General features: G+C 38.4%; 3 protein-coding genes and 1 non-coding gene across 4 annotated transcripts; all 4 read left to right on the top strand.

Annotated features, from left to right (window-relative positions):
* Positions 1 to 5,611: 5,611 nt before the first annotated feature.
* On the top strand, positions 5,612 to 8,079 carry LOC133745580 (F-box protein SKIP8-like). The gene is made up of 3 exons (XM_062173675.1): positions 5,612 to 6,263; positions 6,980 to 7,176; positions 7,650 to 8,079. Exons 1-3 carry the CDS (start codon positions 5,811 to 5,813, stop codon positions 7,897 to 7,899), a joined length of 900 nt encoding a protein of 299 aa, XP_062029659.1. The 5' UTR covers positions 5,612 to 5,810; the 3' UTR covers positions 7,900 to 8,079.
* A 427-nt stretch (positions 8,080 to 8,506) lies between these two features.
* On the top strand, positions 8,507 to 8,578 carry TRNAQ-CUG (transfer RNA glutamine (anticodon CUG)). Its single transcript has one exon. It is a non-coding gene; the product is annotated as a tRNA-Gln (tRNA).
* A 47-nt stretch (positions 8,579 to 8,625) lies between these two features.
* On the top strand, positions 8,626 to 10,568 carry LOC133745581 (uncharacterized). The gene is made up of 3 exons (XM_062173676.1): positions 8,626 to 8,944; positions 9,335 to 9,570; positions 10,226 to 10,568. The coding sequence occupies exons 1-2, from the start codon at positions 8,706 to 8,708 to the stop codon at positions 9,549 to 9,551; spliced, it is 456 nt and encodes a 151-aa protein (XP_062029660.1). The 5' UTR covers positions 8,626 to 8,705; the 3' UTR covers positions 9,552 to 9,570; positions 10,226 to 10,568.
* A 1,561-nt stretch (positions 10,569 to 12,129) lies between these two features.
* On the top strand, positions 12,130 to 14,088 carry LOC133706706 (RNA polymerase II transcriptional coactivator KELP). The gene is made up of 3 exons (XM_062132250.1): positions 12,130 to 12,570; positions 12,667 to 12,772; positions 13,755 to 14,088. Exons 1-3 carry the CDS (start codon positions 12,277 to 12,279, stop codon positions 13,847 to 13,849), a joined length of 495 nt encoding a protein of 164 aa, XP_061988234.1. The 5' UTR covers positions 12,130 to 12,276; the 3' UTR covers positions 13,850 to 14,088.
* Positions 14,089 to 14,213: the final 125 nt, after the last annotated feature.

A 14,213-nucleotide genomic window follows, 5' to 3' on the forward strand; every position in this document is an offset into this window, starting at 1 on the left:
TTAGGTTTTCCTATTAGATGAGGAAGTAAAAATTAAAAAGATCCCAGTCAGAGAAATACTTTTTGAATCAAGGAAATAACTTTATAGATAGAAACTCAATAGAGTTGAGTTACAATCATATGGTAACACATTCAGATAGGATTCGTGGAGTGTTAACAAATTTGTTTTAGCCTAAGGCCAGAGTGGCCATTACATACCCTTCCGCTGCCATGTACAGACAGAACAAGAAGATGTGATAGTACCCACGGTGGTACATAGAGATAAGTCCACTCATTTGATGTTTCATGCTCCGCCATTATAGAATAGCTTGAATCCTCCTTTAGTACTACTCCAGAAGATCCAATAGTATCACTAATGCCAAACATACTCGGATTCTGTTTGAGTAAACCTCTAGGATCCCAAATACGATACCCTAGAGAGTTAGAGTCCATCAATTGGGCCCATGAGATAGCCCGAGTCCAACATAGAGCCCATAGCTGAGTCCACTTCCAAGCCCATCTCCAATTAGGCCCCAAAATTGTGCTATGTTCGGGCACCCAGATTGGTTTGGGCCAGAACAAGGACTTGGGCCCCAAAACTGATTTGGGCACCCAATCTGCAGCCTCACCGTCACTGCCTCTCCCGTCCGCACACCGCACCGTCGTTGCCACTACCACTGCACGGTCAGACTCGTGGGTCGGCTCAACTCTCCCCTCCATGATCTGCCTCACAACCTCAGGCAGTAGATTCATAGCAAGATCGGCCTGCCATTCCATTGCCGATGTCATCAATCTTCTCACTAACCCTGCAAGATGTTGCACACCGCCTTGCTCTCAGTCGACGCATAATGACGCGCCGCCTCATCCATCAAGCTAGCCCATACGAATCCGACCAGATCTCCATTCCCGGACCGCTGAGACTTGAAGGTTCCGTTGTGATCGATCGGAGATTTGAGTCGCCCTCTCCTCGGTCTGATTCGCACACCCGGATCCCAAGTGCGCCAATTCCGATCTCGATCAGATCTGCCTGGCAATCCCCCTTATTCTCATTGAGTTTCCATGATTGAGGAGTTGGGCATGGTTGAGCAATCACTGGAAAAAAGCGGCACTGGAGTGCAGGTACTAGACCGCAGAGCGTGGAGAACCATTCGCCACTTAGAGCAGAGACCAGAGGGGCGGTCGCCGGAATGGAGAACCATAGCCCGGGCGGCTAGGTTTTGGAGAGAGCCACAACATAATATAAACTCCAGTCAGAGAAAGACTAGGAAAACTGTATCCTAGTTTTATTATTATTCTTAACCGGGTGAAACGCCCTGTTTTTGGTTATCTATAATTCTATATAAAAACCCGAGAGCCCTTCTTCTGTGAGAGAAACACAGAAAACAATACAGCACTTCCTGAACAGACGTCATCAACATTCCTCTCTCTCTCTCTCTCTCCCTCTGCTCTGAGAACAGAAGCAGAAGTAAGTATTTAGCTTTAATATGTATATGTAGATTGGTTTGCTTTAGCTTTATGTCTCTCAAGTCTGCTTTTGCATGATAATCCTTTTAGGATTTGATGGCCATGAATGGGTTTGTTGTTCTATGTAATTTGATGAAGCCTGAAATTAAGATACATAGTTTGATTTTCGTGTTTTAACCCAATTAATTGAAATGGCTTATTAAATTACTGAATTATGCTCTTATTAGGAATCTAGTAAAGCAATTGTAGGGTTAGATCATTCATATCATATGATCCTTGATAAACTGAAGCCAGGAGACAAATCAAATATAAATACTGCAAATTAATAGCAATTAGAATCCCTTTTCCTCAACTTAGCTATCAGTCTCCACTTTCCCTCCCCACGATCAAAAGTTAAGAAACATGATACACAACACCTTTTTATACTCCATGAGGACTACCACGACGAACTGAAACTCTAGGTTTTCCGGTTATTTCAGGTCTTGAAGAATGTCTACCGAGAGACGTTTTTTCCGGAACACAGTGCACCAATGCGAAAATACAGCCAGAAACCCTGAAATAATGCCAAGCGACATGGACATGATGATCCTGTTCAGGCACTACAGGTTACTGCAAACCGCTGGCTTGAAGCTCCAGAACCCATTGTTTATGGCCCCCTAAAAGTCATAAGCCGAGCACTGAGTTTTTTCCTTCTCTCTGATGTCAAACGATTCTCGGAAAGGCCAAGGTACTCGGAGTTCATGGCTGAGAAACTCTCCGGTATACGTGTCCCAGAAGATGAGCAAGCAGCTGTTATTGAAAAACTATTTCGGGTGGTTGAAGTGGCTATCCCCGAGACTGTGTTCGATGTTACTCTCCGCTTCTTGGATAGTACAAGTGATCTTGGCCCTGGGGGTCTGAATCTGATCTTATGGGGACCTACAGTAACTTTTCAGGATGATGATCCAATTATCACTGATAGGGATCCGATGGAATCCATGGAAGCATATGAACCCAAGCTTATTCCCGCAACTAAATCATTCATTGAGGGTTGGAGAAAGTGAGATTTGATAGTTTGGAAACTAGTATTAGACAGATGCCATGTGCTATTTGTTGGGAATGCCTTGATCACTTTGCAATAGAACAAGGGACTGATCAGCAGCTGATAATCAATCGCTTGCCCTGGTCACATGTTTATCATGGAGACTGTATTGTCCAGTGGCTTGAGAGGAATTACTTGTGTCCTATGTGCCGATACGCAATGCCTACTGTGGAAGTGGAAGCGGGCGAACCATCAAACCCTTCAAGGCGGCGGCATTGGGATTTGCTCATGATGTCTGCGGGCCGGGTGGTATACTAACTACGGCTACTTGCGTTGGTTTGCAGATTATTGAGGCAAAGTTCAAGATGAAAATATCAGATTATCTTATATATGTTGTGCCATTGGTAGCCATGTATTCTTCAAAGCTTCTGTAAATGTTCCACAGGAAGAGATGCATACAGAACTGGAATTCTGTTTTTCGGAGGAAATTAAGAGAAGTTAATCTTAATCGATGAAGTTTACCATAGTATTATTTTTTTGGGCCTGAAAAGTTTTACCATAGTATGACAACAGCGCTTGGGGAATAGTATATCACATTACAAACAGTACTTTTATCTTTGATTTGGTCTTAACTCTGAACCATAGGCACATAGCCGGAAGGACAAGGAAAAGAAAACTAGCTTACAATAGCTTTCATCTAGTTAATAGTTCAGCTGAGCAGACGCAGATTGCAACCATAAGAACAGAAGAAACACAAGAGCCCTTCTTCTCTGAGACAGACTAGGAAAACTGTATCCTATATTATTATTGTTAACCGGGTAAAACGCCCCGTTTATACTGTATAAAAACCCGAGAGCCCTTCTTCTCTGAGAGACACAGAGAAAACAATCCAGCGTTTCCTGAACAGATGTCATCAATATTTATATTCCTCTCTCTCCCCCCTGTGAGAACAGAAGCACAAGTAAGTATTTAGCTTTAATATGTATATGTAGATTGGTTTGCTTTAGTTTTACGTCTCTCAAGTCTGCTTTTGCATCATCATCCTTTTAGGATTTGATGCGCATGAATGGGTTTGTTGTTCTATTTAATTTGATGAAGCCTGAAAGATATATAGTTTGATTTTTGTGTTTTAGCCCAATTAATTGAATCCCCTCCATGGCTAATTAAATTACTGATAACGAATCTAGTTGTCCCCAAAAGCAATTGTAGGGTTAGATCATATCAGATGATCCTTGATAAACTGAAGCCAGGAAACAAATCAAATATAAAATCCCTTTAGCTAAATCAGTCTGCACCTGTGTTGAGCTACCCTCCCCAAGATCAAAAGTTAAGAAACATGATATACAACACCTTTTTATACTCCATTAAGGAACTGATACGTACTCTACGTTTTCCAGTTATTTCAGTTTGAAGAATGTCTAGTTGTCTACCGAGAGACCTTTTTTTCGGAACACAGTGCTGCGAAAATAGAGTAGCCAGACACCCTGAAATGCCAAGCGACATGGACATGATGATCCAGTTCAGGCACTACAAGGTTACCCAGAAATAATTTGTTGTGTAACAATTTTTACCGAAGAAGGAAATAAGTAATTACTAGCCTCTTGGCATGCACTCCGTGCTTGCCAATTTGCTTTTATAAAACAAATTTAAAAATTTAAAATTTAAAGGAAATTAAACAAAAAGAAAAAAAAATTTGCAGGCAACAAAATACTACTGACGATTACAAACGTGGGTTTTTTTTCCCTTATTTTTTGTTTGTAATTTCTTGAAAAGAAAATACTGATTTTGTTTATTTACTATTTTAGCCTTGTAATTTTTATTTTTTAAACAATTCAATCAATAAAGGGCATAATAGGAGTTTCAGAAATTTAACCATCATTCCCAACAATTTGCTTTATATATAATAGATTATTGTGTAATCTGGGGACTCTGGATCATACACAACAAATTATTTTCTAACAATTTTTGCTTTTGTTACGAAATAATGTCTACCGTACAATCATAGTAAGTGAGTGAGATTTAAATAAGGAGTATTTTGTGTGACTTTAACTTGTTAGCGAATGTCAAATAGATGATGAATTGCTGTAAAGAATGGCCTTCAACCCATTTTCTTTGTATGAAGTTTGATCCTATTTTTTATTTTTGAGTGAAATATTGGGAGAAGCATCATCAAATCTACTTAGAGTAGAATCCATCAAAAATTAAGCATCATCAGATCTACATATGCGGCACCAAAAAAATTGAGGTCTCTCAATTCCAATTCAAACATTGGTGTGAAGGGTTGTAGATTTAGGCTCCACTGTTGGATTGAGGGTTTCCGTAGGGTAATGAGAGAAATCAAGGGTTGTGGGAAGCGGATGGGTTGGCGACTCCTCCTCCCCATCACAGAGACGGGGAGGAGGGGGAACGGTTGTTTTGGGAACAAAATGGTACAATGATTGTGCTATTGAAATGGTTGGCATAGGTCTAGAATGAAAGATAATTAGATTTGTGAGGACTCTATATACGAGTCCGATGAACTGGAGGAAGGGTTCGCGGAATTACAAATTGCTCTTTAAGTGTCGTTGTTTTATGTCCAATGTATTATGAAATTTTAAACTTTTAATAGTATTAAATCTATATAACAATTTTGTATTGGCCTTAATCTATATGAGTTGGGTGCTTAAACCATTCAAACATGGATATTTAGCGATTTTGGACTCAATGGACGTTATTTGACATTTACCGTGTTGATTTGGCCACCTAACCAATAGGACACGACATGACTCACTGTCGAATCAAATATTTTTCAACTATATTTTCATCACTAAGTGATGTGATGCTTTTACAGTTTATTTATCTTTTTTAAAATGACGTGTAAATTGACAATTTATGCCAAGTAAAAAGTGTTAATTTTCGCAATTACAAGTTTATATTGCAAATCAACTCCAAATTCAACGAGCATATCGATAAATTCAGAAGCACATCCACGATTAAACTGTGTTTTTTTTTTTCGGTGTGATCGTGTCTGAACAATCCTGGTAGAACACAGTTAGCATACATTTTCGGGATTAAAAAAAATGAAAAATAAAATTGCAACCTATGCAATTACGAACATAGCCCTCTAGGAGTGGGACTCACCAGTACGTAACCCCACCATCTCTCTCCCTCTCTCACTTAACTCCTGAGAAAAGCCTGAAAATCTCTCTCTCTCTCTCTCTCTCTGTAAAAATTCAACTGCAAAAAAATTAGGGTTTTCAAAACCCCACGGAGCTCCACTGAAAAAGGCGCGACGGTTCCTTATCGTGTACCCAGCCGCACCAGATTTTCCAGGGTTTGATTTTCAGCAAAGCTTTCATGTCTTATGAATGGAGATTACTTCCTTTACCCTCTTCTCCTCCTCCCACACCTTCTTTGTAGCCCTCGCTTTCACTCTCCTCTGCCTCTTCCTCTTCCTCGCCGTCCTCACCGTCCGATCACGCCCCTCGAAACCCAGGCGCTCCCAATCGGACGGCGGTTCCTCCGACGACGACGACAAAAACGAGAAGCTCTGCAATTGCTTCTGTCACTCTAACGGCGCCCTTTCCGATTACTCGGAACCCGTGGACGCGTCGCACTTGAACGGCGGGACGGAGAAGCAGACGGCCGTTACGGAGATAGAGACGACGGGCGCGTCGATGATGGAGCAGTTGGTTCCGGAGATTACCACCCACGCGCTCAGCTACCTGGACTATCCGAGCCTCTGTAGGCTTTCGATGACCAATTCGCTGATGCGTAAGGCCGCCAATGACGATAATGCTTGGAAAGCTCTGTACCATAAGGTAGTGTATTTGCTAGGTTTTCGATTGTTTTTGAGTTATATTTCAAGTTTGTGGATGTAATTGAATAATGCTGATTACTAATTTGAGGGGTAGTGTGCTTCGTTTTAGAGCAATGTGTGAAAATTTAGAGACTTTAGAAGCTAAAATTGGTTGTAATTGTGCTATTGATGGTGTCTATAGTGTCGAAACTTGGAATGTGTTTGGACGTGTGCGGCGGGATTAGGCTATTGTGACTATATTATGCTGCATTTGGTTTGGAATGTGGTTTGACATGTGTGATGGTGACTTAACAGAGGAAGAAAAAGTGTTTTGTTAGTTTCTTGAGTGTTGGAATTGCATTGTGGATAAGATTCAAGATATGATTTGGTATTGTAGTAGCGTGGAAGTTTCATTACATGTAATGATGAGATGTATAAAATCCGATTCTTTTTCTTGTTTGATGTGCGAGCAACTCTGTCATATTTGAGTTGAATATAATTTTAGTACTACCATTTTCCATTTGGTTTAGTCGGCTCTGGATCCTGCTATTTATTCTATAGAATTAAGCAAGTGTTTGGTTATATGAAGTTGTATATTGTAAAGTTACTGATAGTTTGCATGTCCAGATATTTGAAACGTAATTCGCTTTGTGCATTAATGCCTTCCTTTCCCGCATCTGCTATTTAATTTTTTTAAGACTTTCTATTTATTATTTTCCTTTTCAAATATTCTCCTAGGACTTTACATCAGAACAGGATACTGTAACTCCAGTTAATGGTTGGAAGGCTTACTATGCTGCTACGAGAGCAGTTGTGATGGTCAATGTTCAATTCTTCAACTTCATCAGAGATAGGTCACTTCCTGAAATGAGTCGTTTATGGCTGAATGCAGATTATGTGAAGTGTGTTCATCCCTCAGGAGAATTCTTTTCAGGGTATGATTCCTCTTATCTGTGTAAAATGTTCAGAAACTACATATCCACAGATGTTTTCTTCTGTGTAGTTCGTCCAGTAATGGGCACATTTGGTGTTTCTTTTAATGACTGACAGTGGGGTCATAGGGACTTTCTTACTCACTCTGAAACTTAAGTTCTCTTTGTGATTGTACCATTCTTCTTTAGATAATGGCTGTAAAATGTTGTTTTCTTAACTGAAATTTAGAATAAATATCATCAATCAAATGGCCACATGGCAGTTGATATGATACCTTTCACTAGGGCTTGTTGACGTGAGAAGGAAGGACTGTCATGTAAACTTGGCTGATTTTGTTCACATGGTTTTTATAAAAAGCTCAGTTAGTGCTGATTTTGCTTTCCTTGGTTTAAAATTGAACATGTCTCTTTGGCATGCAATGCTTTGTGCCTGTTTGAATGATAAAGTAGCTAAGTCATTGTATTCACATTTTCAGGTATAGTGCTGTAGTACAGAGTTGGCAACTCGCCTTTAATTGGGAGCAAGGAGTTAACTTTCAGGTTCGGGATGTGCGTGCTCGTGTTCTGACTGACATGGCTTGGGTCACCATGAAAACCTATGTTGGTGATCACCTGGATACCGGTCCATTCAGTGTGACTAACATCTTTGAGTTCCATAATGGGCGGTGGTCCATGGTGCATCATCACAGCTCTGTGTTGGATGAGGTAGAACACCAGAATGCATAATCAAAAGGAAAGAAGGAATACTCCAATCATATACTTAATACTAGTTCAAAACTGGTGGTATTTATTGCACAAGCAAGTGCTTAAACTTTCACTATCATTGCCTCCAAGATCCTTTTATTATTTCAACCTCAGTTTTGGTATTTTTCTGGTTAAGAGGTTATCTTTCTTTCTTTATTTCAATTGTCAGTATTGTCGATCTTTTTGCGAAGCGGTTACTTCCGTATAAATATGAGATGTAAAGCTGAGATTGACAAGGTACTAAAGCTTTCTGGAGAAATTGGTGGATCTTTTGAAACTAGTAGATTGAGGGAACAGTATCGGCTTCAAAACTTTTCGAAAATTGCATTTGACTCGAAGCAAGAAAATTGTTTAGTAATTCTATCATGTATGAAGTTTTGAACAGTCTTTTTTATCATCTAATTTCCCAGTAAAAAGTAATAACTTTTCTGTTATAAAGAAAAAAAAAAAAAAAAAGTAATAACCTTTCATTGCATACGCCATGCCGGGACTAAAATACGAAAACCTGAAGCCTTATGGACGTGTTTGCCTGACTAGTCCTTGGGATTTCACATTTAAATATAATAAACATAGGAAGCTTATCAACATTGGTTCTATGGTCTAGTGGTCAGGACATTGGACTCTGAATCCAGTAACCCGAGTTCAAATCTCGGTAGAACCTTTTCTTTTTCTTTTGCCCCTAAATTCTTTTACTTGATGGTTGTGTCTGAGAGGTCACAATTGAAACAAAGCTAATCCATTCCTCTACTCATCTCATTGTAGTGAAACAGAATCACATACGGGAGAGAATGGGAACAGCCCTTCTCTCAGTCCAAGCACCTCATCACATCCCTCTCTCTCAATTCCATTACACCAACACTACCAAGTCATGGAGGAGCTTCTCTCAGACCTACCCATTAGAACCCAAGTCTACCATCCTTCTCTGCTCAACCTCTTCAGCTTCAGTTGTAGAAGACACTGCTTCTCCTCCACCTGATGATTCACTTGCTGCCAAATCAGAATCCCCCATCAAAGAGCTTCCCCTCAGGTTTCTCCACCTGAAAATTTGAACTTGGAATCATTGGCATTTATATCTGGGAATTCATTTTCGTTTCATATAGCCTTTTGTTTGGTTTCCAAGAACACCTCTTTTCTTGGATGTTACAGGTCAAATTAACTATTCCATGGCAATGATCTCATAAATTCATTTAGTAGTCAAATTTATGCACTTAAGTATGCATGTGTCTGAGTGATAAAGACTGCAATGTTTGGATGTGGTTCTTGTGAGCATTACCACAAGTATGATATCTACAGTTTCTGGATTGCTGGTGATTGTGATATGGGTGTGCACTAATTGAATTTTGATGGCTGATATTTGATAATAAGAAATTAATGTGACGTACATGTGCTGTTTTTGGGGAACCAAATTTGGTTACAGTGCTTGCAAGTCCTGTGGAAGAGAAGAAGTGGAGAAGGGATGCAATGGTGAAGGAAGGATTCAAGGTGGAATTGCAACATTTCCAGGATTTGGTTGGTGGCCCATAAAGGCTTACAGGCCATGCCCTGGATTTTTGGAATCAGGCGGCCGGTATAAGCGACAAGGACAAAGCCTGGATGAGGTTGCCTTTGGAAGAGGTGGGAAAGGAGAAAACTAGCATTGAGGTCCAACCCAAGGTAAAGTTTTGATTTCCCGTAAAAAACTAGTTTTTGATGTTATTCATCTCTTGTGCTCCCTTGAAATTTTCTTCCCTACTTTGCACTTACAGCTTGAATACTTTGGTGCTTTTACTAGAACAAACTTGTCAATTGATTGGCAATGTAAGTTGAGAGGCAGCTTCTCATGAATGCGGGCTAATCTAATTGTCGCCAGGACAGGAATTAATGCTATTAGCTAGGTCTGAAACGTTTGGTCCAGATCACAAGGGAGAGCATATAGAACTTGCATGTTCATTAGTTAACTAATAAGTATGTGTCAAAAAGAGTTTGTTTTCATTCTGAAGTGGGAACTCTGGTTTCAGTTATACTCCCTGGCCCAAATAAGAGAGCAAATTAAACCACTAGGAAAACATGACAGCGAAATATCTGGAATAAGAATAACCAAATGAATGTCAGGTCCAATTATGATATCCGGAATTTAGTTGGATAGGAAGTAAATCATCATTTGATGTTATTCAGGTTATTGCTTTATCAAATTTGAAGTCTTCTGCGAGTTATCAACTGTTATATTATACTATTATTTTGACAGAATGACTTTTCACTCGGATATATTGGCTCAGTAAAAATTATGGTGAGATTCTTCTACTTATTTTGTGCAATGTCATATGTGCAGCAAGAAGAAGGAAGGATCTAAGGAAATTAAAGGATGTAAAAGATGCAGAGCCAGTGCCCCAATTGGAGGGTTGTGTATGCAAAATCATGTGGTATGCCGTATGCATCACAGGACTTTCTCTTGAAAGATATATGTTTTTTCAAAATACCTATTTGTTCCATTAATGAATGTACCATTTAGAGAACTAACCTCATATATGTGTGCGCGGGCGCATACATATACATTTATGCATTACTTTCGTAGATATTGGTTTCCAATACACAATTGTATTTAAGTTTTTTCAGTGTACCAATTTTTTGGCAAAACAATTAAAGAATGTTTTTCTCATTTAGGCCATTTTAAATTTCTTGTCCTGCTCGAAGAGGATTGAGGATTCCATAACACTTCTACTCCCTGCGAGAAAAAACAGTGAAAGTTATGAATACTTGTCTCCAGTGGCGGAGCCAGGATTTGATTTCAAGTGGGGCACTCACAAAATATCAAAACTCTAAAAAAGAAAAAAAAAATGTATTCACAAAATATCAAAACTTCATAAGAGGAAACGAAAACACTCAAAATGATATCTTGTAAATTTCTAAATTAAATTGTCGATAACTACATTGGGGCATATTGGGTCCCGTGCCCTAATAATTTTTATATATTACAAAAAAGTAAATAGAAAAAAGTATGTTATTCTTCTATTATACAAGAAGAATAACATACTTTTTTCTACATAGATATGAAGATATCTATAAAAGAGATATTTATGAAAGTATTACTTGAAGTAGAATATTACTATTTATGATCATTTGGTATACTGACATAATTCTTTCTTTTATAAGTGAAAAATCTTTAGTTTGACGTAAGGATGATAAGTTGTTGTATAATAGAAAAAAGTATGTTATTCTTCTTGAAATAAGGAAGGTTATTCCTTTTGAAATAAGGAAGGTTATTCTTACATAAACATAAAAAAGGTGGCCTCTAATGAGGACCATTATAGTGAGAACTTCACGAGGACTTTCTAATCAAAAATTGTGAGACCCATTTTTTAATTACATTTCGGCAAAATATTCATGAGTAAATCATTTCTACAAATTTTCAACAAAATTAAAAAGATCTAAGATAATATGATCTTGATTTATCATTTATGAACATGAAAATCTCTGATTTCATATATTTGTTTCGTCCATTGATCTGATCTAGTTTGATACTTTAACAATTTTCAATTTGATTGAATATTTTTTATTTAATAGGAATTGATATTATTAGAAATAAAAACCATAAAACAGGATTTGCTAGGAAAAAGATTTAAACTAGAATTTAAATACAATCACAGGACCACATACAAATTTTGGATATCTATACTCTCTACTCAAATACAAATTTAAAGTTCATCATAAAATTACATTTTTGTTATATTCTGAACCTGTGTCATTCCTATCTATCTTTGATATGAGCTGGAAAAAGCCACCCATTTTGTAACCCGACCCTTAATTTCATTAATTTCTCGCCAAATATCTTTCATTATATATCATCTTCATTTTAAAATTTCAATATTTAATTTCTTCCAATATTTCAGTCAAAAATAAAAAGTAGTACCAAACTTCGTACTTAAAAAGTAAAAGGTAGGGTGAAGGTCATTCTTTAGTGCAATTCATCATCTATTTGTCATTCGCTAACAAGTTGAAAAATCACACAAAATACTCATTTTTGAAAACTCACTAGCTTAGTATGATGGTAAAAGCCAAAACATTTTTTCCCTTGTTAGGTAAAAGATCCTAAATTTAGCATTCTCAGGAAGAAAAGAAAAAAAAAAAGAAAAAAAGCCTGAATTTAGGAGCCACCGTGTACACAAGAATAATTACTCTTTTTGTTGTCGGTAAAAAACCCTATTGCTGTCGAGAAACTTTTCCATATCAAACCAATGACAAAAGTTAACTACCCAAAGAAACGTCACCCCCTAAAAACACAGAAATCGACGACACGAGAGACTGAGAAAGCAGCAGAGCTTCTTCCCCAATTTAAGCAAACAAACCGTTAGCGCAGCAAATTCTCTGACCGCAAAAATAATCATGGAAACGGAAACCCAACGGAAAATCGATGAAACGGTGCGTCGTATTCTGGAAGAGTCCGACATGGACCAACTGACCGAGTCCAAGATTCGGAAGCAGGCCTCGCAGGAGCTCGCCCTCGACCTCAACAAGCCGCCCTTCAAGGCCTTCGTCAACCAAGTCGTCGAGTCCTTCCTCGAAGAGCAGCAACGCAAACAAGAACAACAAGAAAACGACGACGAGTCCAAACCAGCCGACGACGAGGGCGGCCAGGAGCGCGAGTACGACGACAATGGCGATCTCGTCATTTGCAGGGTAGGGTAAAAATCAGAGTGTTGCTGATTTGGATTTGATTTTTGATTTTTGATTTTTTTTTTTTTTTTTGGGGTGTTTTGGTTGTGGTGGATGCAGCTTTCGCATAAGAGGAAGGTGACAGTTCAGGAGTTCAAGGGGAAACCATTGGTCTCGTTGAGGGAGTTTTTTACTAAAGAAGGCAAGGAGCTTCCTACTTCTAAAGGTATATACCCTACTTAAATGTCCTATTATATAGCAGCTTCTATGCTATGTAAGAGTGTTGATGTATATATGTTTAGTATGCTGGCTGCCAACTTGATTTGACATTGGATGAGTTGAGGTTGTTCCTCATGGAAATTCGATAATTTGTGCTCGAGAACCGAATGCTTGTTTTCCTCTATATGTGAGCACCTGTCTTGAGCAAGCTCTGGTTATTGTTAGAAAGTTACAATTATGTAGATGAACACATGAAAAAGACTTCAAATACCATCACATCAATGTGCTTAATTGTCAGGGGTTTGTTCATGGGCATGTCATACAATATTAACTGCCATGGGGGTGGATGCGATAAGCTTATGTTCAGTTCTTACATTCGTTCCTGCAAGGCTTTTGCATTCCTGAGTGTAGTTTGCAGAGTTTGACTCCTAAAACGTGTTTGAGAAAAGCTATTGATTGAATAAGTTCCTAAAATGGATAGTGTTTTTGTTAAGCTAAAATCTAAATGTGTTTGAAATACATGTCATGTATGCTCTCTATTTGATTGTTGAGAAATGTTGTTGAATTAAGTGTGAATGTGGAGTCTTTGATGGGCTATTTCTGTCCTGCTATAAAGCCACTAAAACTCTCTCATTCTCATTTTGTGAACATTCCAATGAAGCAACCTAATTTGTGGGTCAGTTTGTCATCTTGGTGGTAAGGATTTGTTCGGGAATATCAAATACGGAAGCTGAGTTTAGTAATTAATGTACATCTTTGTTTTGTGCATTGCTATTTGGTGACTTACAATGAGCAATGTTTGTATAGTCATGATGTTCTGTCACTTCTTCCTTCTGTTATCCCTTTGCTTACACCTTTCTCTTTTATAATCTTCTATAATGAGATCCTTTGCACCGTGGTTGGATCGGAGATTGCTTCTTTCAAGCTTTTGTAATCCTTTGCTTGGATTTATGACTCATGGTTTCTTTTGCTATTATTTGTATCCACAGGAATAAGCTTGACAGAGGAGCAATGGTCAGTATTTAAGAAGAATATACCTGCTATAGAGAAAGCCATCCAGAAGATGGAGTCACGGATCAATTGAGGATATCTGCTGAATTTTTCATATGTTTATCCTTTTTAACATTTTTCCTCGTCTTTGTATTGTAACTTCTGCTTTCAGTGAGTATTTAGTTTAGAACTGGAACTGCTTTGATGTTCAGAATATGGTGTTATTTGTCAAGAGTGATCACTCAAAAGACTGTTGGTGAATGAGTGACTTGTGAACATCATCATCCTTTCTCTTATGTTTAAACATTCAAGTAGTGCAACACCTTTACTACCCTTGTATGAAGTGGGAAACTTGGTCTTGCGAATTTCTTTTACCCTCGTCAGTTTTTGGAATGTCCACTGATCTCGAGCTCCAATATGTCAATAATTTTCTTCAAGCACCTGAGATGGTGTTGACT

The sequence above is a fragment of the Rosa rugosa genome, chromosome 4 (assembly GCF_958449725.1).
Source record: "Rosa rugosa chromosome 4, drRosRugo1.1, whole genome shotgun sequence".
NCBI classification, from domain to species: Eukaryota; Viridiplantae; Streptophyta; class Magnoliopsida; order Rosales; family Rosaceae; genus Rosa; species Rosa rugosa.